General features: G+C 42.1%; 1 protein-coding gene across 1 annotated transcript in view; it reads left to right on the forward strand.

The window, feature by feature from the left end:
- Positions 1-19,975, forward strand: part of RPF2 (ribosome production factor 2 homolog) — a 31,080-nt gene extending 11,105 nt beyond the window's left edge. Inside the window, exons 5-10 of the mRNA XM_006123209.5 lie at positions 3,564-3,645; positions 3,729-3,805; positions 5,736-5,835; positions 11,824-11,926; positions 16,107-16,251; positions 19,323-19,975. Of these exons, the coding sequence (XP_006123271.2) occupies positions 3,564-3,645; positions 3,729-3,805; positions 5,736-5,835; positions 11,824-11,926; positions 16,107-16,251; positions 19,323-19,505 (690 nt within the window). The 3' untranslated portion in view covers positions 19,506-19,975. The remainder of the gene's footprint in view (positions 1-3,563; positions 3,646-3,728; positions 3,806-5,735; positions 5,836-11,823; positions 11,927-16,106; positions 16,252-19,322) is intronic.
- The last annotated feature ends 851 nt before the right edge of the window (positions 19,976-20,826 follow it).

Consider the following 20,826-nt stretch of genomic DNA (forward strand, 5'->3'; position numbering starts at 1 on the left):
ACAGGATTGTAGAACACTGTTATAATTAAAGGAGTAGGTTATGAAGGGAAGGATAATTTTACACAGCTCTTCTATAAATTCACATCAGGTGATTAAAATTTTAATTATGTAAAATATTCATCTTGGTTTTTTCACAAATAAAAAATCAACAGGAGGAAAAAAGACTGAAAAGAAAAATTAGGGTGGCTTGTAAAAATTGCTTTTCTTAATTACATTTGAGGAGAGAAAAAAAGCATGCATTAAGATGAGGTGCTCTGTGTGGTTTGAGCAGTGTAAACCAGAGATTGTGAATCACAAGTTTTATTCCAAAGTTCACAGATAAGAAATTTCCATTTAAAAAGAGTATTTAAAAATACTTTTTCAGAGTGTGATGGTTCTTGTATACTTCTGACTAAATGTGATTTCAGTTCAGTGCTTTAAAGTCAAATTGTTTTATGCATAGGAAGACAAATATAGGCTAATCTCTGGATTACATCTCACATGTTAACAGTTTAATCAAAATATTAGTTTAAGTACGTGGGCATGTCTGTTTTAGAGTGTCATGGAACAACTTATTTGTTTAGAGCAAAGAAAGCTGGTCATAGGTGGTTGATTATTCATAAGTAAAGCTGCAGTTGAGTCATGGGTATCTTTATTAAGTCATGGATATATCATGAGCAATAAACAAAAAGTCACGATCCATGATCTGTCCATGATTATTTTAATAAAAATACCTCTAATTAAATCTTAGGTGCTGGGGGTGCACCAAGGCAGCCTGGGGCTACCTGAGCAGCAGCTAGTGAGACTAGCCTCAGGGCCACCCAGGCAGTGGCCAGTGTCCAGCTGTACTGGCTGCTGAAGAAGTCATAGAGGTCCCTTCTGTGACGTGCATGAAAGATGTGCAGCCCTATTCATAAGAGATGGGAATTGATAATATATAATCGTGGTTTAAGAACAGGCTTCACTTGAAATGGATTCTTCGAGAAATTGACTCAGATTTCATCAAACCTTTGCTGCCTCAGGTACAAATCAAATATTGGGGCCATTCATTTTTTAAACATTTTAAAGTTTGTGGAGAATGTACTTTTTTCCCCCTATTTTTTGCTGAATGCGTTCTAAGACAATAGAAACTTTTGGATAAACAATTCATTAATTTTACTTCTAGTCCTCTTTGCATTGGTATTACACTGCCATTCCGTGTACTAAAACAGTTTGTTGTGGTAATTGTAAGAAAATGGAGAACACTTTCATCCTTTAAATTACGATCAGTTCTGAGTTCATAGAATGCTCACATTGTAGTAAAAGAGTATTGTATTGAAATGATTGCACTCCACAAATGTTCTAGAGCATGGGATAGATGCCTTTCATAAATCCAAATTTTCTTCTGGAAAAAGAGAGTTCAGAGTAAAATTTTGTTGTTAAACAGTATCACCAGTTGTTGAAAAGGAATTCGGTGAGATGAAGCACCAAAACTTAAACCTATAACACGACCAGTGGCAAGTATGCTCATAAGGCACCCTTTGAAATCACAAGGCAAATGAAGGATGTATGTCGATAGCAGGAATGTCTGGTGACCAGCTGGCTTAGTGGTCAACTTGTGGCCTTACAATTCCTGCTGGTTTAGTCATCCCATAGGGAGCATTGGTTATGACAGCTCTCGATTGACCTGGGGGAAGGAGAGTGGAAGGGTGGGCTGCCGGCTGGATCAAATGGCTTGGCAGGCTGGATCCGGCCCCCACCGGTTATTGTTCATCCCTGAGTTAACCACAACAAACATAACTGACTCAGTTCTCATGGGGAAACATATGCTGATATTTCAATATTACGGTCCACTGCCTTGTATAAGGCAACAATTAGGGATTGGATCAACAAAGTGTGTAAGCTTCATGGAACGTCTAAAGTGTTTTGAAGATTAAAATATCTGTATTACTATGAAGTGGTGTTTTGCATCATTCTCACTAAGGCTTAATCTGTTTTATGTTGTTTTTGTCATTTTTTTCTGTTAATGGAGAGCTGTGTATCCATATCTCCTAACACTGGAGGATATTCCTTAATGTCCATCTCCAAGTGAAATGTTCACTTCATCCATATATCAAATGAATGTTCTGTTGGCAGCGATTTAGTATCTGCACATATATAGTGTGTCATGTCATATATCTTCCCTCTGCCAAATAGCCAGCAAGTCAGCTGGGCTTACTTTGGAATGTGTCCTTTAGAGCAGGGATTCACAAACGGGTATGTGCATACTGGGGTATGTGGGAGCAATTGTGTAATGGTGGATTTTATTTATTGCATTTTCATTATAGGATACTTTGGTGAAACTTTCAAACGCTTGGAATTTCTTATATAAAATATGGTAGTTAATTTACTTACAAATGAACACAGATATGTCACACTACAACTGTATCTGTACTTCCATATGAAATAGACAGATGGCTAAAAACATGTAGTGTTAAGAACACACATGATATCTGTTAATGAGAAGAGTAGAGGTAGATTTGGAAGGGATTCTGCAATAAGAAAAGTTTGGGAACCTCCGCATTATAGGATTTCCCTTTGGCCTTTAAATTTCTATTTCATTGATTTTCCTCTCTTCTTGGTTTTGAGCAAGACTGTGTGTTTTGGTGAATATCCTACTTTTCAGTTAATAGCAACTTTTGGGGGGGGGGGAGGGAAGAGAGGAAAACTGGTGGTGGCAACTAGTCTCCAAAATGATGGAATTTCAAATATACGTATCCATACTAGTTTTACCCACACTAGTGTAGCTAAAAATAGCAGTGTAATTTCAGTGTCATCGAGTACACAAGCATTCTGGTATGCTCTTCCATTGCTAGCCTGTCTATGCTTCTATTTTTATCTGTATGAGTGCAGATACATCTTTGTGTGGTGCAGTCACACTTCGGATTTCAGTGTAGACATATACTAAATGAGGAAATATAAATGTTTAAAAGTATGTATCAGGATGTTGCTTCAAAGAGGGCAGAAAAGAAGTTTAGAATGACTGCAAAAATGTAAAGAACAAGTATTAATGTGACAAAATTAGGAAATGGAATATTTAGGTCAATGATATTCAGATTGTGACTTGCAAGCCTTAAGTGGCTCATTAATGGGATTTCCGACAGCTCTTTGCAGCTCTTTAACTCTTTTTAATCATAAAGAGTATGATTTAATTATTATCCAGTCTATTATTAACCAGACAGGGTGCTTTTATTATGTTATTAACCAATCAAGTTATCAGCTTGCTCCAAGTTATTAACTTACTTGCTGTTAGAATAATATAGAATAGTATTTCCTCTGTTTAAATATGAATAGTGATATAGTAAAATGAAACAATGAACTCAAGCTACTGTGGCTTTTTTTGGGTAATGTTAGTTGGTAATTTGGTTCCTGAGCCACTGAGGTGTGAGCTTTTTTCCTGGCATTTGACCTAAACTCGCAATATTATCTGGCACAAAATAATGAATTAACCTTCCAAGGGGCAGTGGGTTTCAACTTGAAACGTCATAGCTGTTCAACTGATGTATTAATGATCATCAAATATTTACTGTGTTTTCAAACTGAAGTTATCTTTTTTCCTCTTATAGGAGTTCTTTTCCAAGAAGTCGGATTGTTCTTTGTTTCTGTTCGGTTCACATAATAAAAAGCGGCCTAACAATCTAATAATAGGTAAAATGTTTTTTTTTAAATAGAATGGAAGAAATGGTTCTTGAGAATAAATGTCTAAACCAAAATTGTGTTTTCTTTCATAGGTCGTATGTTTGATTATCATGTCTTGGATATGATTGAGCTAGGCATTGAGAGATTTGTGTCACTAAAAGATATTAAGGTAAGATATTCTTAAACAATGTGGGGACTCTAGTGACATTCATTGCTGAGTTCTTGTAATGAATCTTTACGCAAAGAGAACAAAATCATTTTACATTATTGCCTATCTTAGACTTCTAGGATTAACACATATATTCACATTAGAATCTTATTTTTGTGCTTTGTAAAAATGTTATTAAAATTTGCTGTATGTTTGCCAGAGTGTTTCTTTGCAAATTTTTTTGGGGGAGCAAACCAAGTCTATAATTTATTATTTTTTTTTAAAGCAGCAAACAAAAAATTAGGTCAGTTTACAAAACTACTAGGTTGGATTCTACCCATACAAGGTCTTCTAGGTTATTGGGTGTCAAGTATCAGAGGGATAGCCGTGTTAGTCTGGATCTGCAAAAGCGACAAGGAGTCTTGTGGCACCTTATAGACTAACAGTATTGGAGCATAAGCTTTCGTGGGCAAAGACCCACTTCGTCAGATGCATGTCATCTGACGAAGTGGGTCTTTGCCCACGAAAGCTTATGCTCCAATACATCTGCTAGTCTATAAGGTGCCACAGGACTCCTTGTCGCTTTAGGCTATTGGGAGAAACCATGTATGGATTTCCAAGGGCAGAGTTCATCTCGTTATAGCTAAGGATATGTTTGCTATCAGTGTGAAATACTTCTGAAACTTTCTCATGGCATCAGTTATACACATGCAAACAGTGATTTTCAGAAACTGTCTCTGGGTCAGTCTGGGGGCCAACATTTTGACTTCTAGACTTAAAAAAAAATCTAAATCTAACATGCTCGCTTTGTTGTGACCATAATAAATTTTGGTTGGCCAAAAAAAATTAGTTATTTTATATGGCTGCATAAGGCTATATCCAAATGCAGTAAATGATCTAATAAGTCTTTTCCATCTTCTTCCCAATGCAAGAAATATAGTGTGATTGCTTGTGTTTCATGTAGTCTAGTTCTAAATAGTTACAAACAAATGAACTTCCAATGTAGGTAGGAATATAAGCAACTAGTCAACTATCCAATAAGCATATGCTTATCGGATACTCGACTAGTTGCTTCCTCTCCACCCCCCTTTCTACCTCTATCAGAGAGAGATAGCAAGTGGGGGGAACAGGAGCCGGTGCTGGGGGGAGCTGGCTTAAAAGTCAGTTCCCACCCCACACCATCTCCAAGGGAGACAGAGGAGGCAGAGGCGTAGCAAAGGACTGGGCGCAAGCCAGGAATCAGCTGTCCCAGCTGGCGCCCTGGTCCCTACCCCCCTGCCCTGCCTGGTCTCTGCCCTCCTCCCCTGCTGTGCTTTAGCCTTTTAAATATGTTAGGAGCCTAGTGGCTCGTAATACATTTAAAAGGAAGAGCCACAGCAGGATTAGCTTCTGGGGCTGGAAGCTAGCCCCACTGCTGCTCTGCAATTTGCCTCCCCTTATCAACTAATTGACTATTCGATGGAAATTCCATTGAGTGGCTTATTAAACGTAATTTAACATCCCTTTTGTGTAGGGTCTTTTCCAGAATCTTAATACGTTTTACTGTAAGGAATCTTTTTTTCCATAATCAACCTAAATGAGACCAACACTCACTGTTTAAAAACACTGAAAACCTAAACGCATACTTATTTGTGCTTATCGATGTCCAGAAGAGCTTAGAATGGAATGTGCCTGGATCACTTGCATAAATAATATGCCTGTGCAGGGGTGGGGAATCTTTTTTTGTGCTGGGGACCATTGACCCACAGAAAAATCAGTTGAGGGCCACACACAAATGAGAAGCCACAAAAACCAAAATAAAAACCCCTCTTTAGCCTGGCCTGTGAGGCTGGAAATCTCTCCCCCCCCCCCCTTGTGGCTGAAATGCCAGTGCCAACTTGTGCCCCTGCTGGGTAGGCTGAGCCTCGCAGTCCTAATCCCCACTTTGTTGCTTTGTTTGATTGTCCACTAGAACAGCAAGTGTCCTGAAGGAACAAAGCCCATGTTGATATTTGCTGGTGACACATTTGATTTAAATGAAGAATATAGAAGATTGAAAAGTCTTCTCATTGGTAAGTAATTTGAATAAGACTCTATGAGCAGTGGGACTTCATAAACTGTGGCACTGTTGAATGTTGAGAAATGTTGGTTTGCCAGTTGATGATTGACCATGTTCAAGAATGCAAGTTAACATTAAAAAATTGGCGTTAGGATTTACTATATACTATAAAACTGAAGTTAAATTTATAATTTAAAAAAGCAATGAAAATCAGAGCTGGTTGAAGTGGGGAAATTGACATTTCCAAAGCTAATTTAATCTCAACAAAAAGTCAGTTTCCCATGATATGAAAATTCCTTGCAAATGCTTTTTGGAAATAATAAAAAAAATCTTGTCAAAATGCTTCATTTTCAAATGGTAAACAATTCCATCAGACAACTTTCAACCAGTTATAATCAGGACCTCATTATGTTGAATTTGAGGGCTCGATATCTGCAGTGAAAATTAGAAGTGGTTACTAAGGCAGAAATATATACAATGTGTGTGTATTTAAACTGGGCACAGATTTGCATTAAACAAGTATATAAACTTTTTTGTGCATCAAGGTTGGGAGGCATTGGAAAAGGCAGAGAATATGCAGATAAGTCAGATGTTATGGATTTTAATTGGGAGGGCTGAGAGCAACTACAAAAATTGATGTGCTTTCTACACCAATTTTTTCTAAGCTAGTTTAACTTATTCTATTGGAAGCTTAAAAGTAAAATGGTATCATGGCATTAGTCACAAACTAAGTACTTGTGGGAGGTAAGCTTTAGGAGTGAAACTAGGAGGCAGAGTGACTGGCAAATAGGGATGTAAAAAGTCGGTTAAAAAGGTAATTGTGTATTCACTGAAAATCTTAGAGCTTACATGGTTACACGTATTGTTGTTAAATAAGCTTTATACTGAGGAACCTGCAACGAAGCCTCCCTGCCGGCAGGGGCTGCCAGCTCCACTCCAGGAGAGGAGGCTTCTCTGCTGCAGCAAAGCTGCCTTCCCAGGAGTGGGGCTTGCAGAGATTACAGGGGAGCCAAAATGTAACCTGCACCCGATGGAGCTGGGACTGTCATGGGTAGGATTACTCCAGCCTACCAACCTTGCCTGGGGCAGGTGGGGAGCTGCTCCAGCCCCTGTTGTTAACCAGAACTGATAAGCATTACCCATTTAGGGGGTGATGCTTACCACTTAGCCAATTAACCTTTCATAGCCCCACTGGCAATCCTGCCCCACTTCTGTCCCTGCACCAAGATGTCATTAAAAAAACTGCCACTGCCTTTGGTTTCATAGTTACCTGGTCTTTCTAAATTATTGGAGGTGCTAAAAAAGACTTTGTTGCGTTAATAAATTAATCACTGCTATTCGTAAGAGCTTGTCTGTGTATTTTTCAGAGGCATAGCACCAAAGAGGTTGAATTTTATGGCAAAGCTATTTTTCAGTCAGTTCTAAGAGCTGGTGGGCTTGTGAATGATTAAATGATTCCATCACTTTTCAAATTATATAGAATGCACACCATAAAAGATCAGGTTTGTGCCACTTTGCTCACATTTCTGGTAGAGAATCATTACATACAAGTAAGCCGCACATTCTTGTTCTAATGTGCATCTCCTTAAGCATATTTGCATTGTTGCTAGGATAGATCAAAATGCGTACACACAATTGAGATTTGTATGAAACGCAAGTTTACTGAGGTGTGGCCAATCATTGACCAATATTTTCTAGATTGGGGCTACTCAACATGTAGCCCGCGGGCCGAATGTGGCCCACGGCCCATTTGTTTGTGGACCGCAGTGCAGTTTGGATTTACGCAGGGCTCAACACGTGGCCCGCGAGAGAGAGCCAAAACCAAAGAAGTAGTCAATATAATGGTCTTCTGTTGATATACGTTTTAGTAGTTAAATTCCTGAATTGTCATTGATCATTAAAGGTTCTGTCATGGGTGAAAATTGGATAAATATTGCATTTTATAAATATCACAGAACTGCCTTAAATGGGGTCTGTGTTGTGTAGTCTTGCCTTAATCTTTGTATTCATTTGCATCAGAGTGAAAGAAGCTATTTGCATATATATACACATACACATGTATATACGACCACACTTAAATTGCGGCCCTCAGCATGTGCTGTGAGTTTCATTGTGGCCCCCCGAACTTCCAAAGTTGAGTAGCCCTGTGCCGGATGATCAAAGTCTAGCCCTTTTTATTTTATTTTGTTGTCCATCTGAGTAACATTTCCCTATCCCATTTGTTTGCTTTAAGCTTTTGTTTATGCCCAAACATACCTCAGTCAAATACGCATCCATTTTTTGCTGTAGAACATATGCCAAACACCCACCAAATACTTTGATATTCTGTTGACTTGGGTGAAATGTCTAAAGACAAAACAGTAGGTGGAAGACTGGAGTTTCTTAGGTTAAAGATTTAATGAGCTGTTGCTGTAATAAGGTAGCTCAGGCTTACAATTTGACCTATCATGAAATAGCTGTTCCATGATAGTGAATAACTCTTTCTGGTCCTGAGGGAGATAATGTATTTAATTTATCATTTTGTTGGCAAGAAACTTAGGAAACTGTCCCTGCTGTTGTAAAGACCTTATTATTGTACTGTTATTACCCAATGCTAGAGGCTCAGTTATCTAGTATCCCCTTGTTACTAGAGCTGTGTGACATTATTGATGTTAGTGGTAAACAACCAAGTTTTCATAGATGTGGTCTATAAGAACATTTTGTACATTTTTGGGAACTCATGACAGTAGTCATGCATCTTAAAAGTAATTGGGTATAGAGCATGAACTTGCATATTTTTTTAGTAACCAAATTAAACCTTCAAATCCATTTTTTAAACAGTTTAGGGCATCTCATAATGGTTTGGTTATGTAAATGGTAGCTTCCCTTTACCCCTGCACATAGACCAACCAAAGATTTATAATTTTCTTTCCGGTCCCACTTCCATACACACACATTGTCTTAAAATTGTAGTAGTGGTTTTACTAATACTGGTTTCTGCTGGTGGTGCTAAGAGTCTATGTATATTCTGTGCTCAGAGAGATGTAGTTGCTGCACCCCGTTTCGAATAGCCTCCTATACACATATTTGTAACATATCTTCACCACTTATTCTTTTAATGGACCCACTTCTCTATTAAAAATTGCCTGATGTTGGTTCGTTCTTAAAATGCAGGATTGGACTAGGGATACAAGCGACTAGTCGACAATCCAATGAGCATAAGCTTATTGGATAGTCGAGTGGTGATTCAACTAGTCGTTCCCCCACCCCTTCGCAAGGAGCTGGTGCTGGGAAAGCTGACTTAAAAGCCGGTTTCGCCCCAGCAATGGCTCTACGAGTGGCAGGAGAGGTAGAGGCATAGTGGGGGACTAGGTGGGCTGAAAATCAGCTGGTTCCTGGTTCATGTCCAGTCCTAGCCATCGTGCCTCTGTTTTTTAAATGTATTAAGAGCCAGCCAGCTCTTTGCATTGACTAATCAATTAGTTGATTAAAAGCGAATTAACATCCCTTGTTGGACTGGATAGAAGGAGACCAGTTTGTTTTGAGAGAGCACTTTCTCCTTCCTCCTATCACCATGTTTGTACAAATTATTTAGAGTCATTGCGTAGCTATGAAGGGGTCATTAAGATTTTCCTGCAAGACAGATGGTAGAGGTCATACAAGGGGGACAAAGAGCAGATTAAAACAACTGTTCCAATTCTTGGGCTACCCAAACACAAAGTCAGGCAGTGTTTGTACTGTTCAGTCAACTTATCTTGTTACTAAGTGGCCAAATTATAAATTACTTTGGAACACACATTTCAAGTCCTTCAAAACAAAATGGAAGTCTTGAAACATTCTTTGCTATGGTTTCTAAATCAGACATCTTTGAAACACATTTAACAAGTGGAGGGAATAACAAGGGGTAAACTGGTTGCAGGAATTAATAAGGTAAGGAAAACAAGGTCTCTGGTTGGACTAGAGTGGACTATCTCAAAATACGAATTGTCCATAATTTTCAAATCCTAAAAGTTGCAAGGAGGGGTCTATAGCTGGTGGATATCATAGAAACTTAAATTGCTGACTCCCTGTATTTAGAAATAAAGATCATCTTGTGACTGGAAAGCTATACCACAAGAGCATAATAAAGGATAATCTACCAATGCAGATACAAAACAATGTAGATGCAATTTTACATGCTGAGACACAGTGACTTAGCTACAGCTTGTGAAAAATCTATTTCTTTAGATAGGAATCCAGTAACCCAACAAAAGAGGAAGGGAAAATAAAGTATTTTTTTGGCTAGACTCCAGGCAGTCTCTCCCTCCTGTAAGACTTTATTTTCAGCATAGCTTCAGAATTGATGCTGCTGGAAAAAGGTCACCAAGGAAAAAGCTGGCTTAGAATCTAAAATGAAACTTAAAAGGGAAATGAGGCCTCTCCTCTCCCTCCACCAAATCAGCAGTTTTTGATTCTGGGTATTGATCTTTTGTTTTTTATTAACATATCCTGTTCCCTAGGACAAGGTCACATTCTTCCTCCACCCTCTTCAAATGGTTGACAGGTTTGCATGTTTGTGTTCTTTTTGCTCACATTCTGTTTTCATGACCCTGATATGAGAGTTGTGTTGACAACTAATGGATAGCTAACTGGAATCTCAATTTGTTCCCTGTAAAACTGTAAGCACAAACTGTAAGCTTGTTTTCATATCTAATTGATCACACTGGGTTTGTCTGCTGAATATGTATATATACAATAGCAAAAATACTAATTGCAGCACAGTACCAAGTACAGGTTGAACCTCTTTAGCCTGGCACCCTTGAGACCTGACTGGTGCCGAACCAATGTCTTCCCACTTGGGCACTTGCTGACCCTATATGGTCATTTCGAAGTATAACTGTCTCTCCTGTTAGACCCTTCCCTTTCCATATTATGAGAAACAGTTGAATTCCAGGGACATCCCATTGTTCTGGCACAACCAACTTCTTACCTTACTTTAAGATAGGATAAGAGGAAACAACATACCAAATTTGGTAGTCCTAACTCTAATAGTTTAGATAAGAACAAACAGATTCACAGATGGACAGACAGATATTTTGTGTGTGTGTGTGTGTGTGTGTGTGTGTGTGTGTGTGTGTGTGTGTGTGTGTGTATATATATATATATATATATATATATATATATATACACAAAAAATATTAGAGAGAGAGAGAGAATGAATATATTTTAAACAATGGTGAGTACAACAATCAAAATAATACTAAATTACCTCCTTATTTTATATACTTTTATGTTGTATTGATCTTGACCACTTATTTATACCTGCTCTAACTGCTGATTTTGGAACCAGAGACTTTTAATTCATCACTTTGTCTAACAAACTTGTAACTTAGCTAAATGTTATTTCTGTATTACTGTATACTTAGTTAAATATGAGCTGACTTAAATAAATATATGAGAGAAGTGTTTTATTTTTCTGAGTTCATAGCTGAAAGTTTAGAAGAGTGAATAAATTGAAATAACTAACACTCTTCGTATTATTTCACAAAACTAGAGTTATTGTTGTTGAAGTAATAATAATGTCTGCTCAGTCTCTGGGTGGTGGGCGAGGTTGGTCTTTAAAATAAGATCTAGAACTCGTAGTGCTACCAAATTATTTTTGGACAGCAGGAGTCTGTTATGCTCTTACCAAGACTGAGTGGGATTACCTATGTACGTACATGCTTAATGTATTTACATACATGAGTAGTCCCACTAAGTGAACTCATACATGCAAAGTTAACAAGTTCAGTCTTTGCAGAATTGAGACTTTAAGTAGTTGCTAATCGTGCATGTGGTCAGAAAGGGACCCTGTTAAGCATTCTAAGGCCAAAATCTGTTTCTAGTTTATTTAGATAATCTGAGATTCATCTACTATATCTCAGATTTTTTTATCAAATAGACTCAATCAAAAGTTCTGCTCATCTGAAAGAGTTCTTTTTAAAAGGTGGTGTACTTTAAAAATGTAAGTGACAAGTTCCTCTATCTTGAAATATTCTTTCAGATTTCTTTCGAGGTCCTACTGTATCCTCTATTCGCCTGGCAGGGTTAGAGTATGTTCTGCATTTCACAGCTATGGATGGAAAAATTTATATGCGAAGTTACAAGTAAGTATCCCTCCTCCCCATCCATATGTACATTGTGTAAGAGGAGCTTAGGTTTAATTTCTATCTGTAATCATTTTCTGTTTTTCAAGGGTCAGATTCAGCCCATGATTCTGTGTGTACACAACTCTGCTGCAACCAGTGGGAGTTGCACACATGTTCAAGATTAAACTGTGGTACCTTGGTTAAAGTTTTGTGGGGGGGGAAAAAAAAATTGAACAGTAGCACATGTTTTTAAAAGCCAAGTTATGTCCTGTGGTCCAGAAAATAATTAGAAATACAAATACGAAATGTGGCAAAGGTGGACAGCAGTGTGTTCCCTCTAACACTTTCTGTCCTTGGGCAGGTTGAAATTTCTTATGTGCAACACCAATATTGAGGTGGTGTGTAGATGTGCACTACCAATAAACAAACACACATGCGCGCGTGTGTGCGTGTATGTATATACACACACACACACACACACACCCACCCCTAGACAGATGCACTCACCCGTGGCGAGTAGATCTTTTCAGCTGGTGAGTGCAGGGGAGGACTGGCCCGGTGGGCCGTTATGATGGGCTGGCCGAAGCCCACACTACGGGCAGTGCGGCCTCATCCGATCCGCTGGCCAGCGGAGGAGCAGAGCGCCAGTGGGAAGGGGGATGTGCGGCGATTCTTCCCACGCGGCTGCCTGCGTGCAGCTCCGACCCAAGGAGGTGGGGCGGGACACCAGGATGCTTGCTTGACCTAGCCCTGCTGATTTCAAAGGGCCGCAGTAGCTCGGCTCTGGCTGTGTCCCCCTGGGAGCTGGCTGCGGCGCACAGCACAGCCAGAGCCCGCCCTGCCGGTTCCAGTCCTACCATGGCCCCAGCCCTCCTTTGTCTCTGCTGTGCCCGTTCCCCATGCCTCCCCTGCACCCCGGACCCCCTGCTCTCCCTCTTCCCTGCGACCCTTTGGTTCTGCGCTGCCCTTATACCCCGCTCCCCCGATCCCTGACCCCCCCCCCAGCTCTGTGCTGCCCATTCCCTGCACTGCCCCTAGACCCAGATACCTCTGCCCCTCCTGTTCCCCACGTCCCATTCCCTGTGCCTCCACCGCACCCTGCTACCCCCGATCCCTGCATCTCTCTGGCTGTGCCTCCTGTTCCCTGCGCCACCCCCGTACTCCCCTACTGTTCCCTGCACCACTCTGGCTCTGTGCTATCCCTGCACCCTGCTCCCCTTGTGGGTTGGGAGTGAAGGGTGCTTGTCCATAGGGAAGGGCTGGACAGGGCAGGGAAAAGGCTGCTGTGACCCAGCAGCAAGTGAAAGGGGGAGTTCACTTGAAGCGCCTTTGCCTTTATAGAAAAAAAAATGAAACAGCTATTTGTTATTTATAGGGCTAAAGTGCCGGGACAAAAAACAAAACAAAAAAACCCATTGCAAAATGCAAACGTATAAAAAAACAACAAAGGGGGGGGGATGTTTTGCTTGGGGCAGCAAAAAACCTAGAGCTGGCCCCTGGGGAGGGGAAGGGGCGGGGCTGGGCTGTGGGAAGGGTGGGAGGGGAGTGGAGGGGAGGGGAAAAATATGGGGAAGGGGCTTGTGCTGAGGGGAGGAGGTCAGGAGAAGAAGAAGAAGAAGAAAGGGGGAGGCACCAAGGGACAGGAGTGCAGGGGAGACACAAATGCCAGGAGGCCAAGTGCAGACAATGAGGAAAAGGGCAGGAGGGGAGGTGTCAGTGGGAGAGGGGGACAGGGTGATGCTGGGAGAGGAGAGGGTAAGGGCACTGGGGACTGGAGGGGGAGGAGGAGGTGCTGGGAGAAGGCTTGAAAGAAGGGGTGGGCATGAGGAAGGCGGGGATGGAGCAAGGCATCTGTGAGGGCACAGGGGCATGAGGGGAACAGGGGCAGAGGGTTGTGAGGGGGTGGGTATCAGGGAAAAAGAGAGCAAAGGGGGCAGGGGCAGTGAGGGAAGGGGGAGGCACCAGGAGGGTTCAGGTGACAGGGAATTCTGGGGGTGAAGCAGAAGGGCAGACACCTGCAGGGGAGGGACCAGCACCAGGGGAGAGAGGCAGGGCAGGTGTGTAGAGGGAGGTTTTAGGAGAGGGGATGAGGAGGGATAGCTCACATGATCAGAGTGGGGCTACTGGAGGAGTGGGCACAGGGCAGAGAGAAGGGCTGGTGGAGGGGGGCAGGTCTCAGGAAGGCTGAGGGCAGTGAGAAGGGCAGGAGTCAGGACAGCAGAGGAGGGTGAGGGGTTGGGGGGCAGCAGGCACCAGGGGAGCTGATGGAGCAAGGGGAGGAGACATGGCAGCAGAGAAAAGGTAGAGGTTTATAAGATATTTATTAATAATATGTGATATTTATTAATAACTCATTAGTAATTACTGTTCTTATTCTTATTAGGAATTTATGCCATTAAAAAAACACTTTTTGTGGGGGAGGGTGGCAAGTCCCTTTTTTTTGTTGACCCCTGTGTGTGTGTGTGTGTGCACGCGCACACAGACATATATACAGGGCTCGACAATCTATGTAATTACAACCCGGAAGAGCCAGGTTCGGGCGATCTGCATATGCACAGAACTATCTGAGCATGCGCAGATCACCAGACAGCACGGCTGGCGAGCAGGGCTCGCCGCGGCTCGGCAAGCCGTGTGTGTGTGTGTGTGTGTGTGTGTGTGTTTAAAAAAAATTATTTTGAGCAGTCCATATGTGTGGAAGAAAATATATTAAAACAAGACATCTATGTCTAGTTGCTGTGAGGTACCCTTAGGGTACGTCTACACAGCGGCGCTATTTTGGGATAATATCCGTTATCCTGAAATAGTGTTGTGTGCATCTTAACAACACGCCCATTATTTTGAAATAATTTTGAAATAATGGGCAGCTTATTCCAGCTTTTTGTAAACCTCGTTGCATGAGGAAAAAGGAAGATGCCAGAATAACACTCTTAATTTCTAAATAAGCTATCATGAATTAAGCTACACTGTTTGCATAGCTCAAATGCATAGCTTATTTTGAGCTACGCGTGATGGTGTAGACCAGTGGTTCCCCAGCGTGGTGCCTGTGGGTGCCATGGCTCCCGCTGGGGCATTTATGTGTGCCTGCCGAGTGACCAGGGCCAGCCCAAGCCATTCTTGTGCCCTGCCCCTAGACGCGCAGCACAGGTGTGGCCCTGCCCCCGGGCGCCTAGCAGCCCCAAAAGGTTGGGGACCACTGGTGTAGATGTACCCTTAATGACTACAAAGGTGCTGTACAAAGGTAGGGAATTAGCCTTCTTCAGTTGAGGAAGAGTAGAAGCTCCAGAACAAATTAACATATGGCTTGAGGGATTCTAGACAGATGAAACCTTATTTGTAAGCTCTTTGAAACTTGCATCCTACAGAACTAGCATCACACCTAGTACTTGCTACTTCTGACTCATAAGAGCCAGAGCTCTACTTCATAGCAAAGATCTTGCCTTAATGCAGTACAATTTACCATGTATTAATTAGTAACACCAGATTTTTAAAAAGTCATTAAATTCACAGATTTAGAAGTCTGCAACACTCAGAAAAAAACTGTTAAAATAATCTTTTTCTTATCGTAAGCCATTAACACCCATGTAAACTTTATATGAAATGTAATCATGCAAATGTCCTCCTGGTGCACAAATCTCTGAGGCAGCCTGTTCTCTTCTCTCTCTTTCCCCCCCCCCTTTCCTCCAGTCCAGCCAAAGAGGACTGCAGCAAGTGAGTCAGGACACCCCAAACAGACTGCCACCTGCCTCCACCTCACAGTATATATAACAGCAGCCACCCACCCACCCTTTCCCCCATCCTGCCACATGCAGTCAGCCCCTTCCCAGCCCAGAAGAGTTGAAGAGACTTCTGAGTTTCTCCTCTGTGCTGTCTGCCCGAGGAAAAAGAGACACACTCTCCAAACTCCCCTCCCCCCTCTTCCCCAGCCAATTAATTAATTAATGACTTACTTCCTCTCCCCCCAGCTACTTATTCCCTGCTTATTTCACCTGCTTATCTGCTCTGGGAGGTCTTGAGTTCAAGCAGTACAGCTCTGTTTAGCTGCTGCTTACAGATGCCCCGCTCCCATGCTCGTCACCTGAGCTCTCTGCCTGTATGGGACCTTTGAACCTCTGAGCGGGTCTCAGAAAACAACCATGCAGTCACACAAGTTAGAGGGAATTTAGGTGGACGTTGATTTTTCAATTTTTTTATTTTGCAGAGTGTTGCTGAAGAAGTCAGGATGTAAAATACCAAGAATTGAATTGGAAGAGATGGGACCTTCATTAGATCTGGTGATGAGGAGAACACATTTGGCTTCAGAAGACCTCTATAAGTTGTCTCTTAAACAACCTAAAGCCCTCAAGGTATGCAAACCTTGTATTTTACACACAAATCTTTGCTCTGCATCATACATTGTCTTTTAATACAGAGTCAGTTTTGAAATAAACCATGCAAAAGGCCACGGAATGAAGGTGTTAGGATTATCCTGGGGGAGGAGGGTGTGGGACCTGGGACAGTTCTTCCTCCCCTGACCCTCCGACACCATTCTGTTCCTTCTCCCAAGTCCCCACCCGCTCCTGTCCTGAACAAAACAGGGAGCCAGCTAGCTGGTCGCTCTGCCACTATCCCCAAAACACCTACGTCCCTCATATCACCCTGAGGTGGAGCAGGACTGGTCACACTGCCACCCATCCCTGCATTGCCTAAGCCCCATGTCCTCCAGAAGCACGGGGCCCAGGGTACCACCCCAAACTGTCCTATGTCCAAGATAGCTCTGGTGTGTGTTCTTCTAATGCTGGTTCCTATGTGGATTAGGGATGTAATAGTGTAGTCCAATGTTTCTCAAACTGTGCTCTGCGGAGCCCCAGGTCTCCGCGAGACATCTCCAGGGAGCCCCAAAAGTTTGAGAACTGCTGGTGTAGTCGATTAACTGATAAGCAAAAGCTTATAGGTTAATGCTATAGACTACACACATTCCACCCCCTGCCCCTCCAGTAAATTTTTAGCAGGTTGCTCAGCAGCTTGGCTCAGTTCTGACTTCTGCCAGGTCTGGGACCTACCCCTGCTATGGCTCTGCATTTAAAGTGTATTAGGAACTGGGCGGGCAGCTTGCAGTGGGTTTGGGAGCTTAGACCACCCCCCTGGACAGGGGCTGCTGCCACCACAGAGCAACAGGCAGTTGATCTGTGAGGGGAGTAGGTTTTTAAACTGGCTCCCCTCGTGGACAAGCTCCTGGCTGGTACTCCACCTGCAGGGACTATAGTCTAGTCAGCCAACCTGTAAGAATTCATGAGGTTTATCGACTATTCAATTAACCGATGTTTAACATCCCTAATGTGGATTTCATGTGCTGGGAGCAAGAACTATTGACCCATGTGTGTCATGCGCTGACCAAACAGTGGGTCTGAGGCTTTAAAAAGCTGTGTGTGTTGACACCACTCCCTCAGTTCCCTCTTACCGGCCTATAACCAGCCCCTCTGTGCTCTGAGCCACCAAAAAGTGCTGTGATCCTTTTTTCACTGTATATAGTTTTTTTAATCTACTTAAGTAGGTAGGTGTCCATTTTTCATCTGTAGCTAGTTACGTTATTCATTGCATCTTTCCTATTTGGAGGCTTCTCTCTCCAGCCCTGTCATCATCCACGAGGCTGCCATAGAACCTGTGCCACACAGCCGCTGTAGTTTCTACTCCCCGTTTCCTTATTCTGAACGGGGCGAAAGGGATACACTCTAATTTGGATGTCTGCGCCTTTCACTTCCAATGGTCGCCCTTTCCCTTATTATTCTTTCTCTTTCTCCATGGAGCCTGGTTGGTGGCCCAAGGGATGCATATGAGATGCATACCTTCATGTAGACATACACCCTGCTTGTTGCAAATTCCTTTGTTTTATCACAGGCAAAGCCTATTATCAGTTCCATGTTCTTTCCTTTGGGATCGTCACTGCCCTCCATGTATTTATACCAGGGTCTTTGCGGTTGTGGCAGCCTATATGTGCCAACTGGGTGTTCCTGACCACTATATGCACCCTACATACCCTGCTTCAAGACTAGGAGAACACATCAAAGAAGAAAAATCCATCTTTGTCTCTACCCACACACTTACCATTATAAGAGCCCATTTAGATTCCATGGTAGCCAGAGACTTTCTGCCCAGGGACTGCTGCACTGCTTTTTTTTAACCACACTCAGATGTCATTCATGCACATATGCCTGCTAATGCCTTTTTCTTCTTGGATATGTGGTGCTGGCACTGCTGTTATACCCCATGCCCATCTCCATCTGGGAAGCTTCCAACAATAGCTCCGCAGAGTCTACAGGTAGATTATCCAACCAAGCTACCAGTCCTTCCTGCCAGCATCTTGACTTCTCTCTCATGGTGATGCAGTCTCTTCACAGTCCTAGTGGGCATGTCATTCATACCCCCCACACCAGCCCTGCCCTCATTTAAGACATATCCTTAGCAGGCTGGCACGTCACCTTGACAACCACTCGACTCAGGATCCCTGTTCCACATGAGAAGCGTGAATGCACATGCACATCTGCATCCTTAAGCAAAGGATGTCTGGCCTGCGAAGCCCTTCTAGACTCCCTCAACATCCAGGTAATCTCAACAACAGAATGGCGATCCTATACATAAGCAGGATGGTACATGATTCCCCTCTCTTTGGGCGGAAGCCATCTTTTTGTGGAACTGTTGCCTCCATCCTGATGGATGCTGCTGTCCATCATGCTGTCTAGCATGTTTGGTCCTCACAAGAGCCCACCTCCTTCCTGACTAGTGCTTGCTATATTCACAAGCTTGGAATCCACATAGGGACAATCACTTGAAGAAAAGGTAAGTTACTGTAACTGGAGGTTTCTTGAGATTTGTGGTTCCTATCTGGATTCTAATCCTGCCTTCCATCCCCTCTACTTGATAAGAGGTAACTAGTACAGTGTCAATCTGTGCAGCTTCTTAAAAGTCTTGGATGCATCATGTGGTCATTGCATGATGTGCATGGGCCAGTGGACACTGCTCTCAACTGTTCTGTTTCCAGTACAAGGTGCACATGTGCACCTCGTGCTTAGAATAAAAATAGGGAACCATTTCTCTTGGAGTTTGCAGTTACAGTAAGTAAACTTCTATTATTGCACACTATTTTTGCAATGTTCAGGTCTTTTTGTTAACTTAACTTACGTCATTGCATGCTCTGTAGCAGGAAGCACAGGTAAGAGAAGATGATAAACTGATCTGGTGCCATATAAGGACAGGAAAATAAATCTCTAAGCCCTGGATTTTATCTGTGCAATTCCATTTTTGTGTGTAGTTACCTTAAATTGCAGTGGTAATTTGATTTCTAGTGAATATCTTGACTTGTGATGACAGATATGCTTGCCTTATAGTCCTCTAATGATATTCTGTGCAGAGAAACATTAACTCTGTCATTATCTTACAGCCAAAGAAGAAGAAGAATATCTCCCATGATGTCTTCGGTACGTCGTATGGTCGGATCCACATGCAGAAACAGGACCTCAGTAAATTACAAACCAGGAAGATGAAAGGGTTGAAGAGGAGGCCTGCAGCAAAGATGACTGAAGAAGATGAAGGGATTAATCCAAAGAAATCAAAATCAATCTGATAAAATGAAATAATTTTGGATTCTTGTTAACTTCAGCTTCTGGTATATTTGTCACAAAATACATGTGGCAGATGTGGACCCAATCAGCTGCTATTTTTTTAAAATGCTGTAGTTCTAAAAGTGAACTTCAGTGGTGTTGGGCTGTACACTGACAGGATTTTCTCAGTTGTCTGAAGCTGGTTGTATTTATCTGGATAAATTAGTGGAATAAATCAATGACAAAAACCATTTACCTTATAGTTTCCTAAATGGCCCTCTGGGGTTTTTAACCTGTGGACTCTTGTTAGACTAGTCTTTTAATATAAATTCTTTTTGGGGACTGAGCTGTTAATGTGTAAATGCTGTCCTTGATTTGTTTTCTGATAATGTTAAATGTATTTGCCCTGTTATGTAGTAAGTTAGAGATAAGTATTCACAAAACTGTGCTATTTTATTAACTATGTATTTAAAAAAAGAGAAAAGAGAAACCATATCAGTATGTGCTCATGATTTATGTCCTCTTTGTAACTATTGCTTTTAGCTTTACTTACACTTTGCAATACTAGGAATGATCTATCAAGGTGTTTATACTACTTCATTATGGTAGTTCAGCACCTGATGCTCACCATGGGCCTTTGAAACCTTATGCTTGATTTCCATATGGAGTACAAGGGGCAAAACTGACTTAGTGTCTGTGTTCATCTGGGTATTTATACTATGCTGTTCACTATATTTAAGTGCCATAGACCACATCAACATTATGAGATGAGGTTGAATTTATTAAGATTGATTTTTTTTTTTAGCACCCGATTTTGTAAAGTTGAAAGTGCATGTCCTCACTATGCGCATGAGGTCGACAGTGAGTCCCCTGTAGCGTGGCTACCTTCAATAGCTATGTGCTGTGAGTAGCTTATCCCACAGTTTCTTCCTCCTCTTTGCATTTTGGGTAACCCCAGTGCCTGATGGGACAAAAACACTGCAGTGGCTGCTTTTGGGTATGTGTCATCAGCCTTCCATAACGCACTCCTCTCCTTCCCCTCCTGCTTGAAAGCAACAGTAAATCATTTTTGTACCTTTTTTTCCTGATTATCTGTGCAAACACCATATCACTGTAACCAGGAATCCTGCTCAGCTTCAAAGTGCTGTGGCTTTGCGCATTATGCTGCGGTATATCCAGAGCCTAGCTATGAGCTGCTGGAGTGAGGAAGAGTGTGAGGAGGCCACAAACACATATGTATGAACCTTTGAGTGGTGCAATTAGTGTATGCTGGTGGCAGTCAATCCAGTTGACACAGTGGAATGCTGGTTCTGGTCCCATGAGAGAAGCACAGACTGGTGGGAC

This window comes from Pelodiscus sinensis, chromosome 3 (genome assembly GCF_052426305.1).
Source record: "Pelodiscus sinensis isolate ZL-2025 chromosome 3, ASM5242630v1, whole genome shotgun sequence".
Lineage (NCBI taxonomy): Eukaryota > Metazoa > Chordata > Testudines > Trionychidae > Pelodiscus > Pelodiscus sinensis.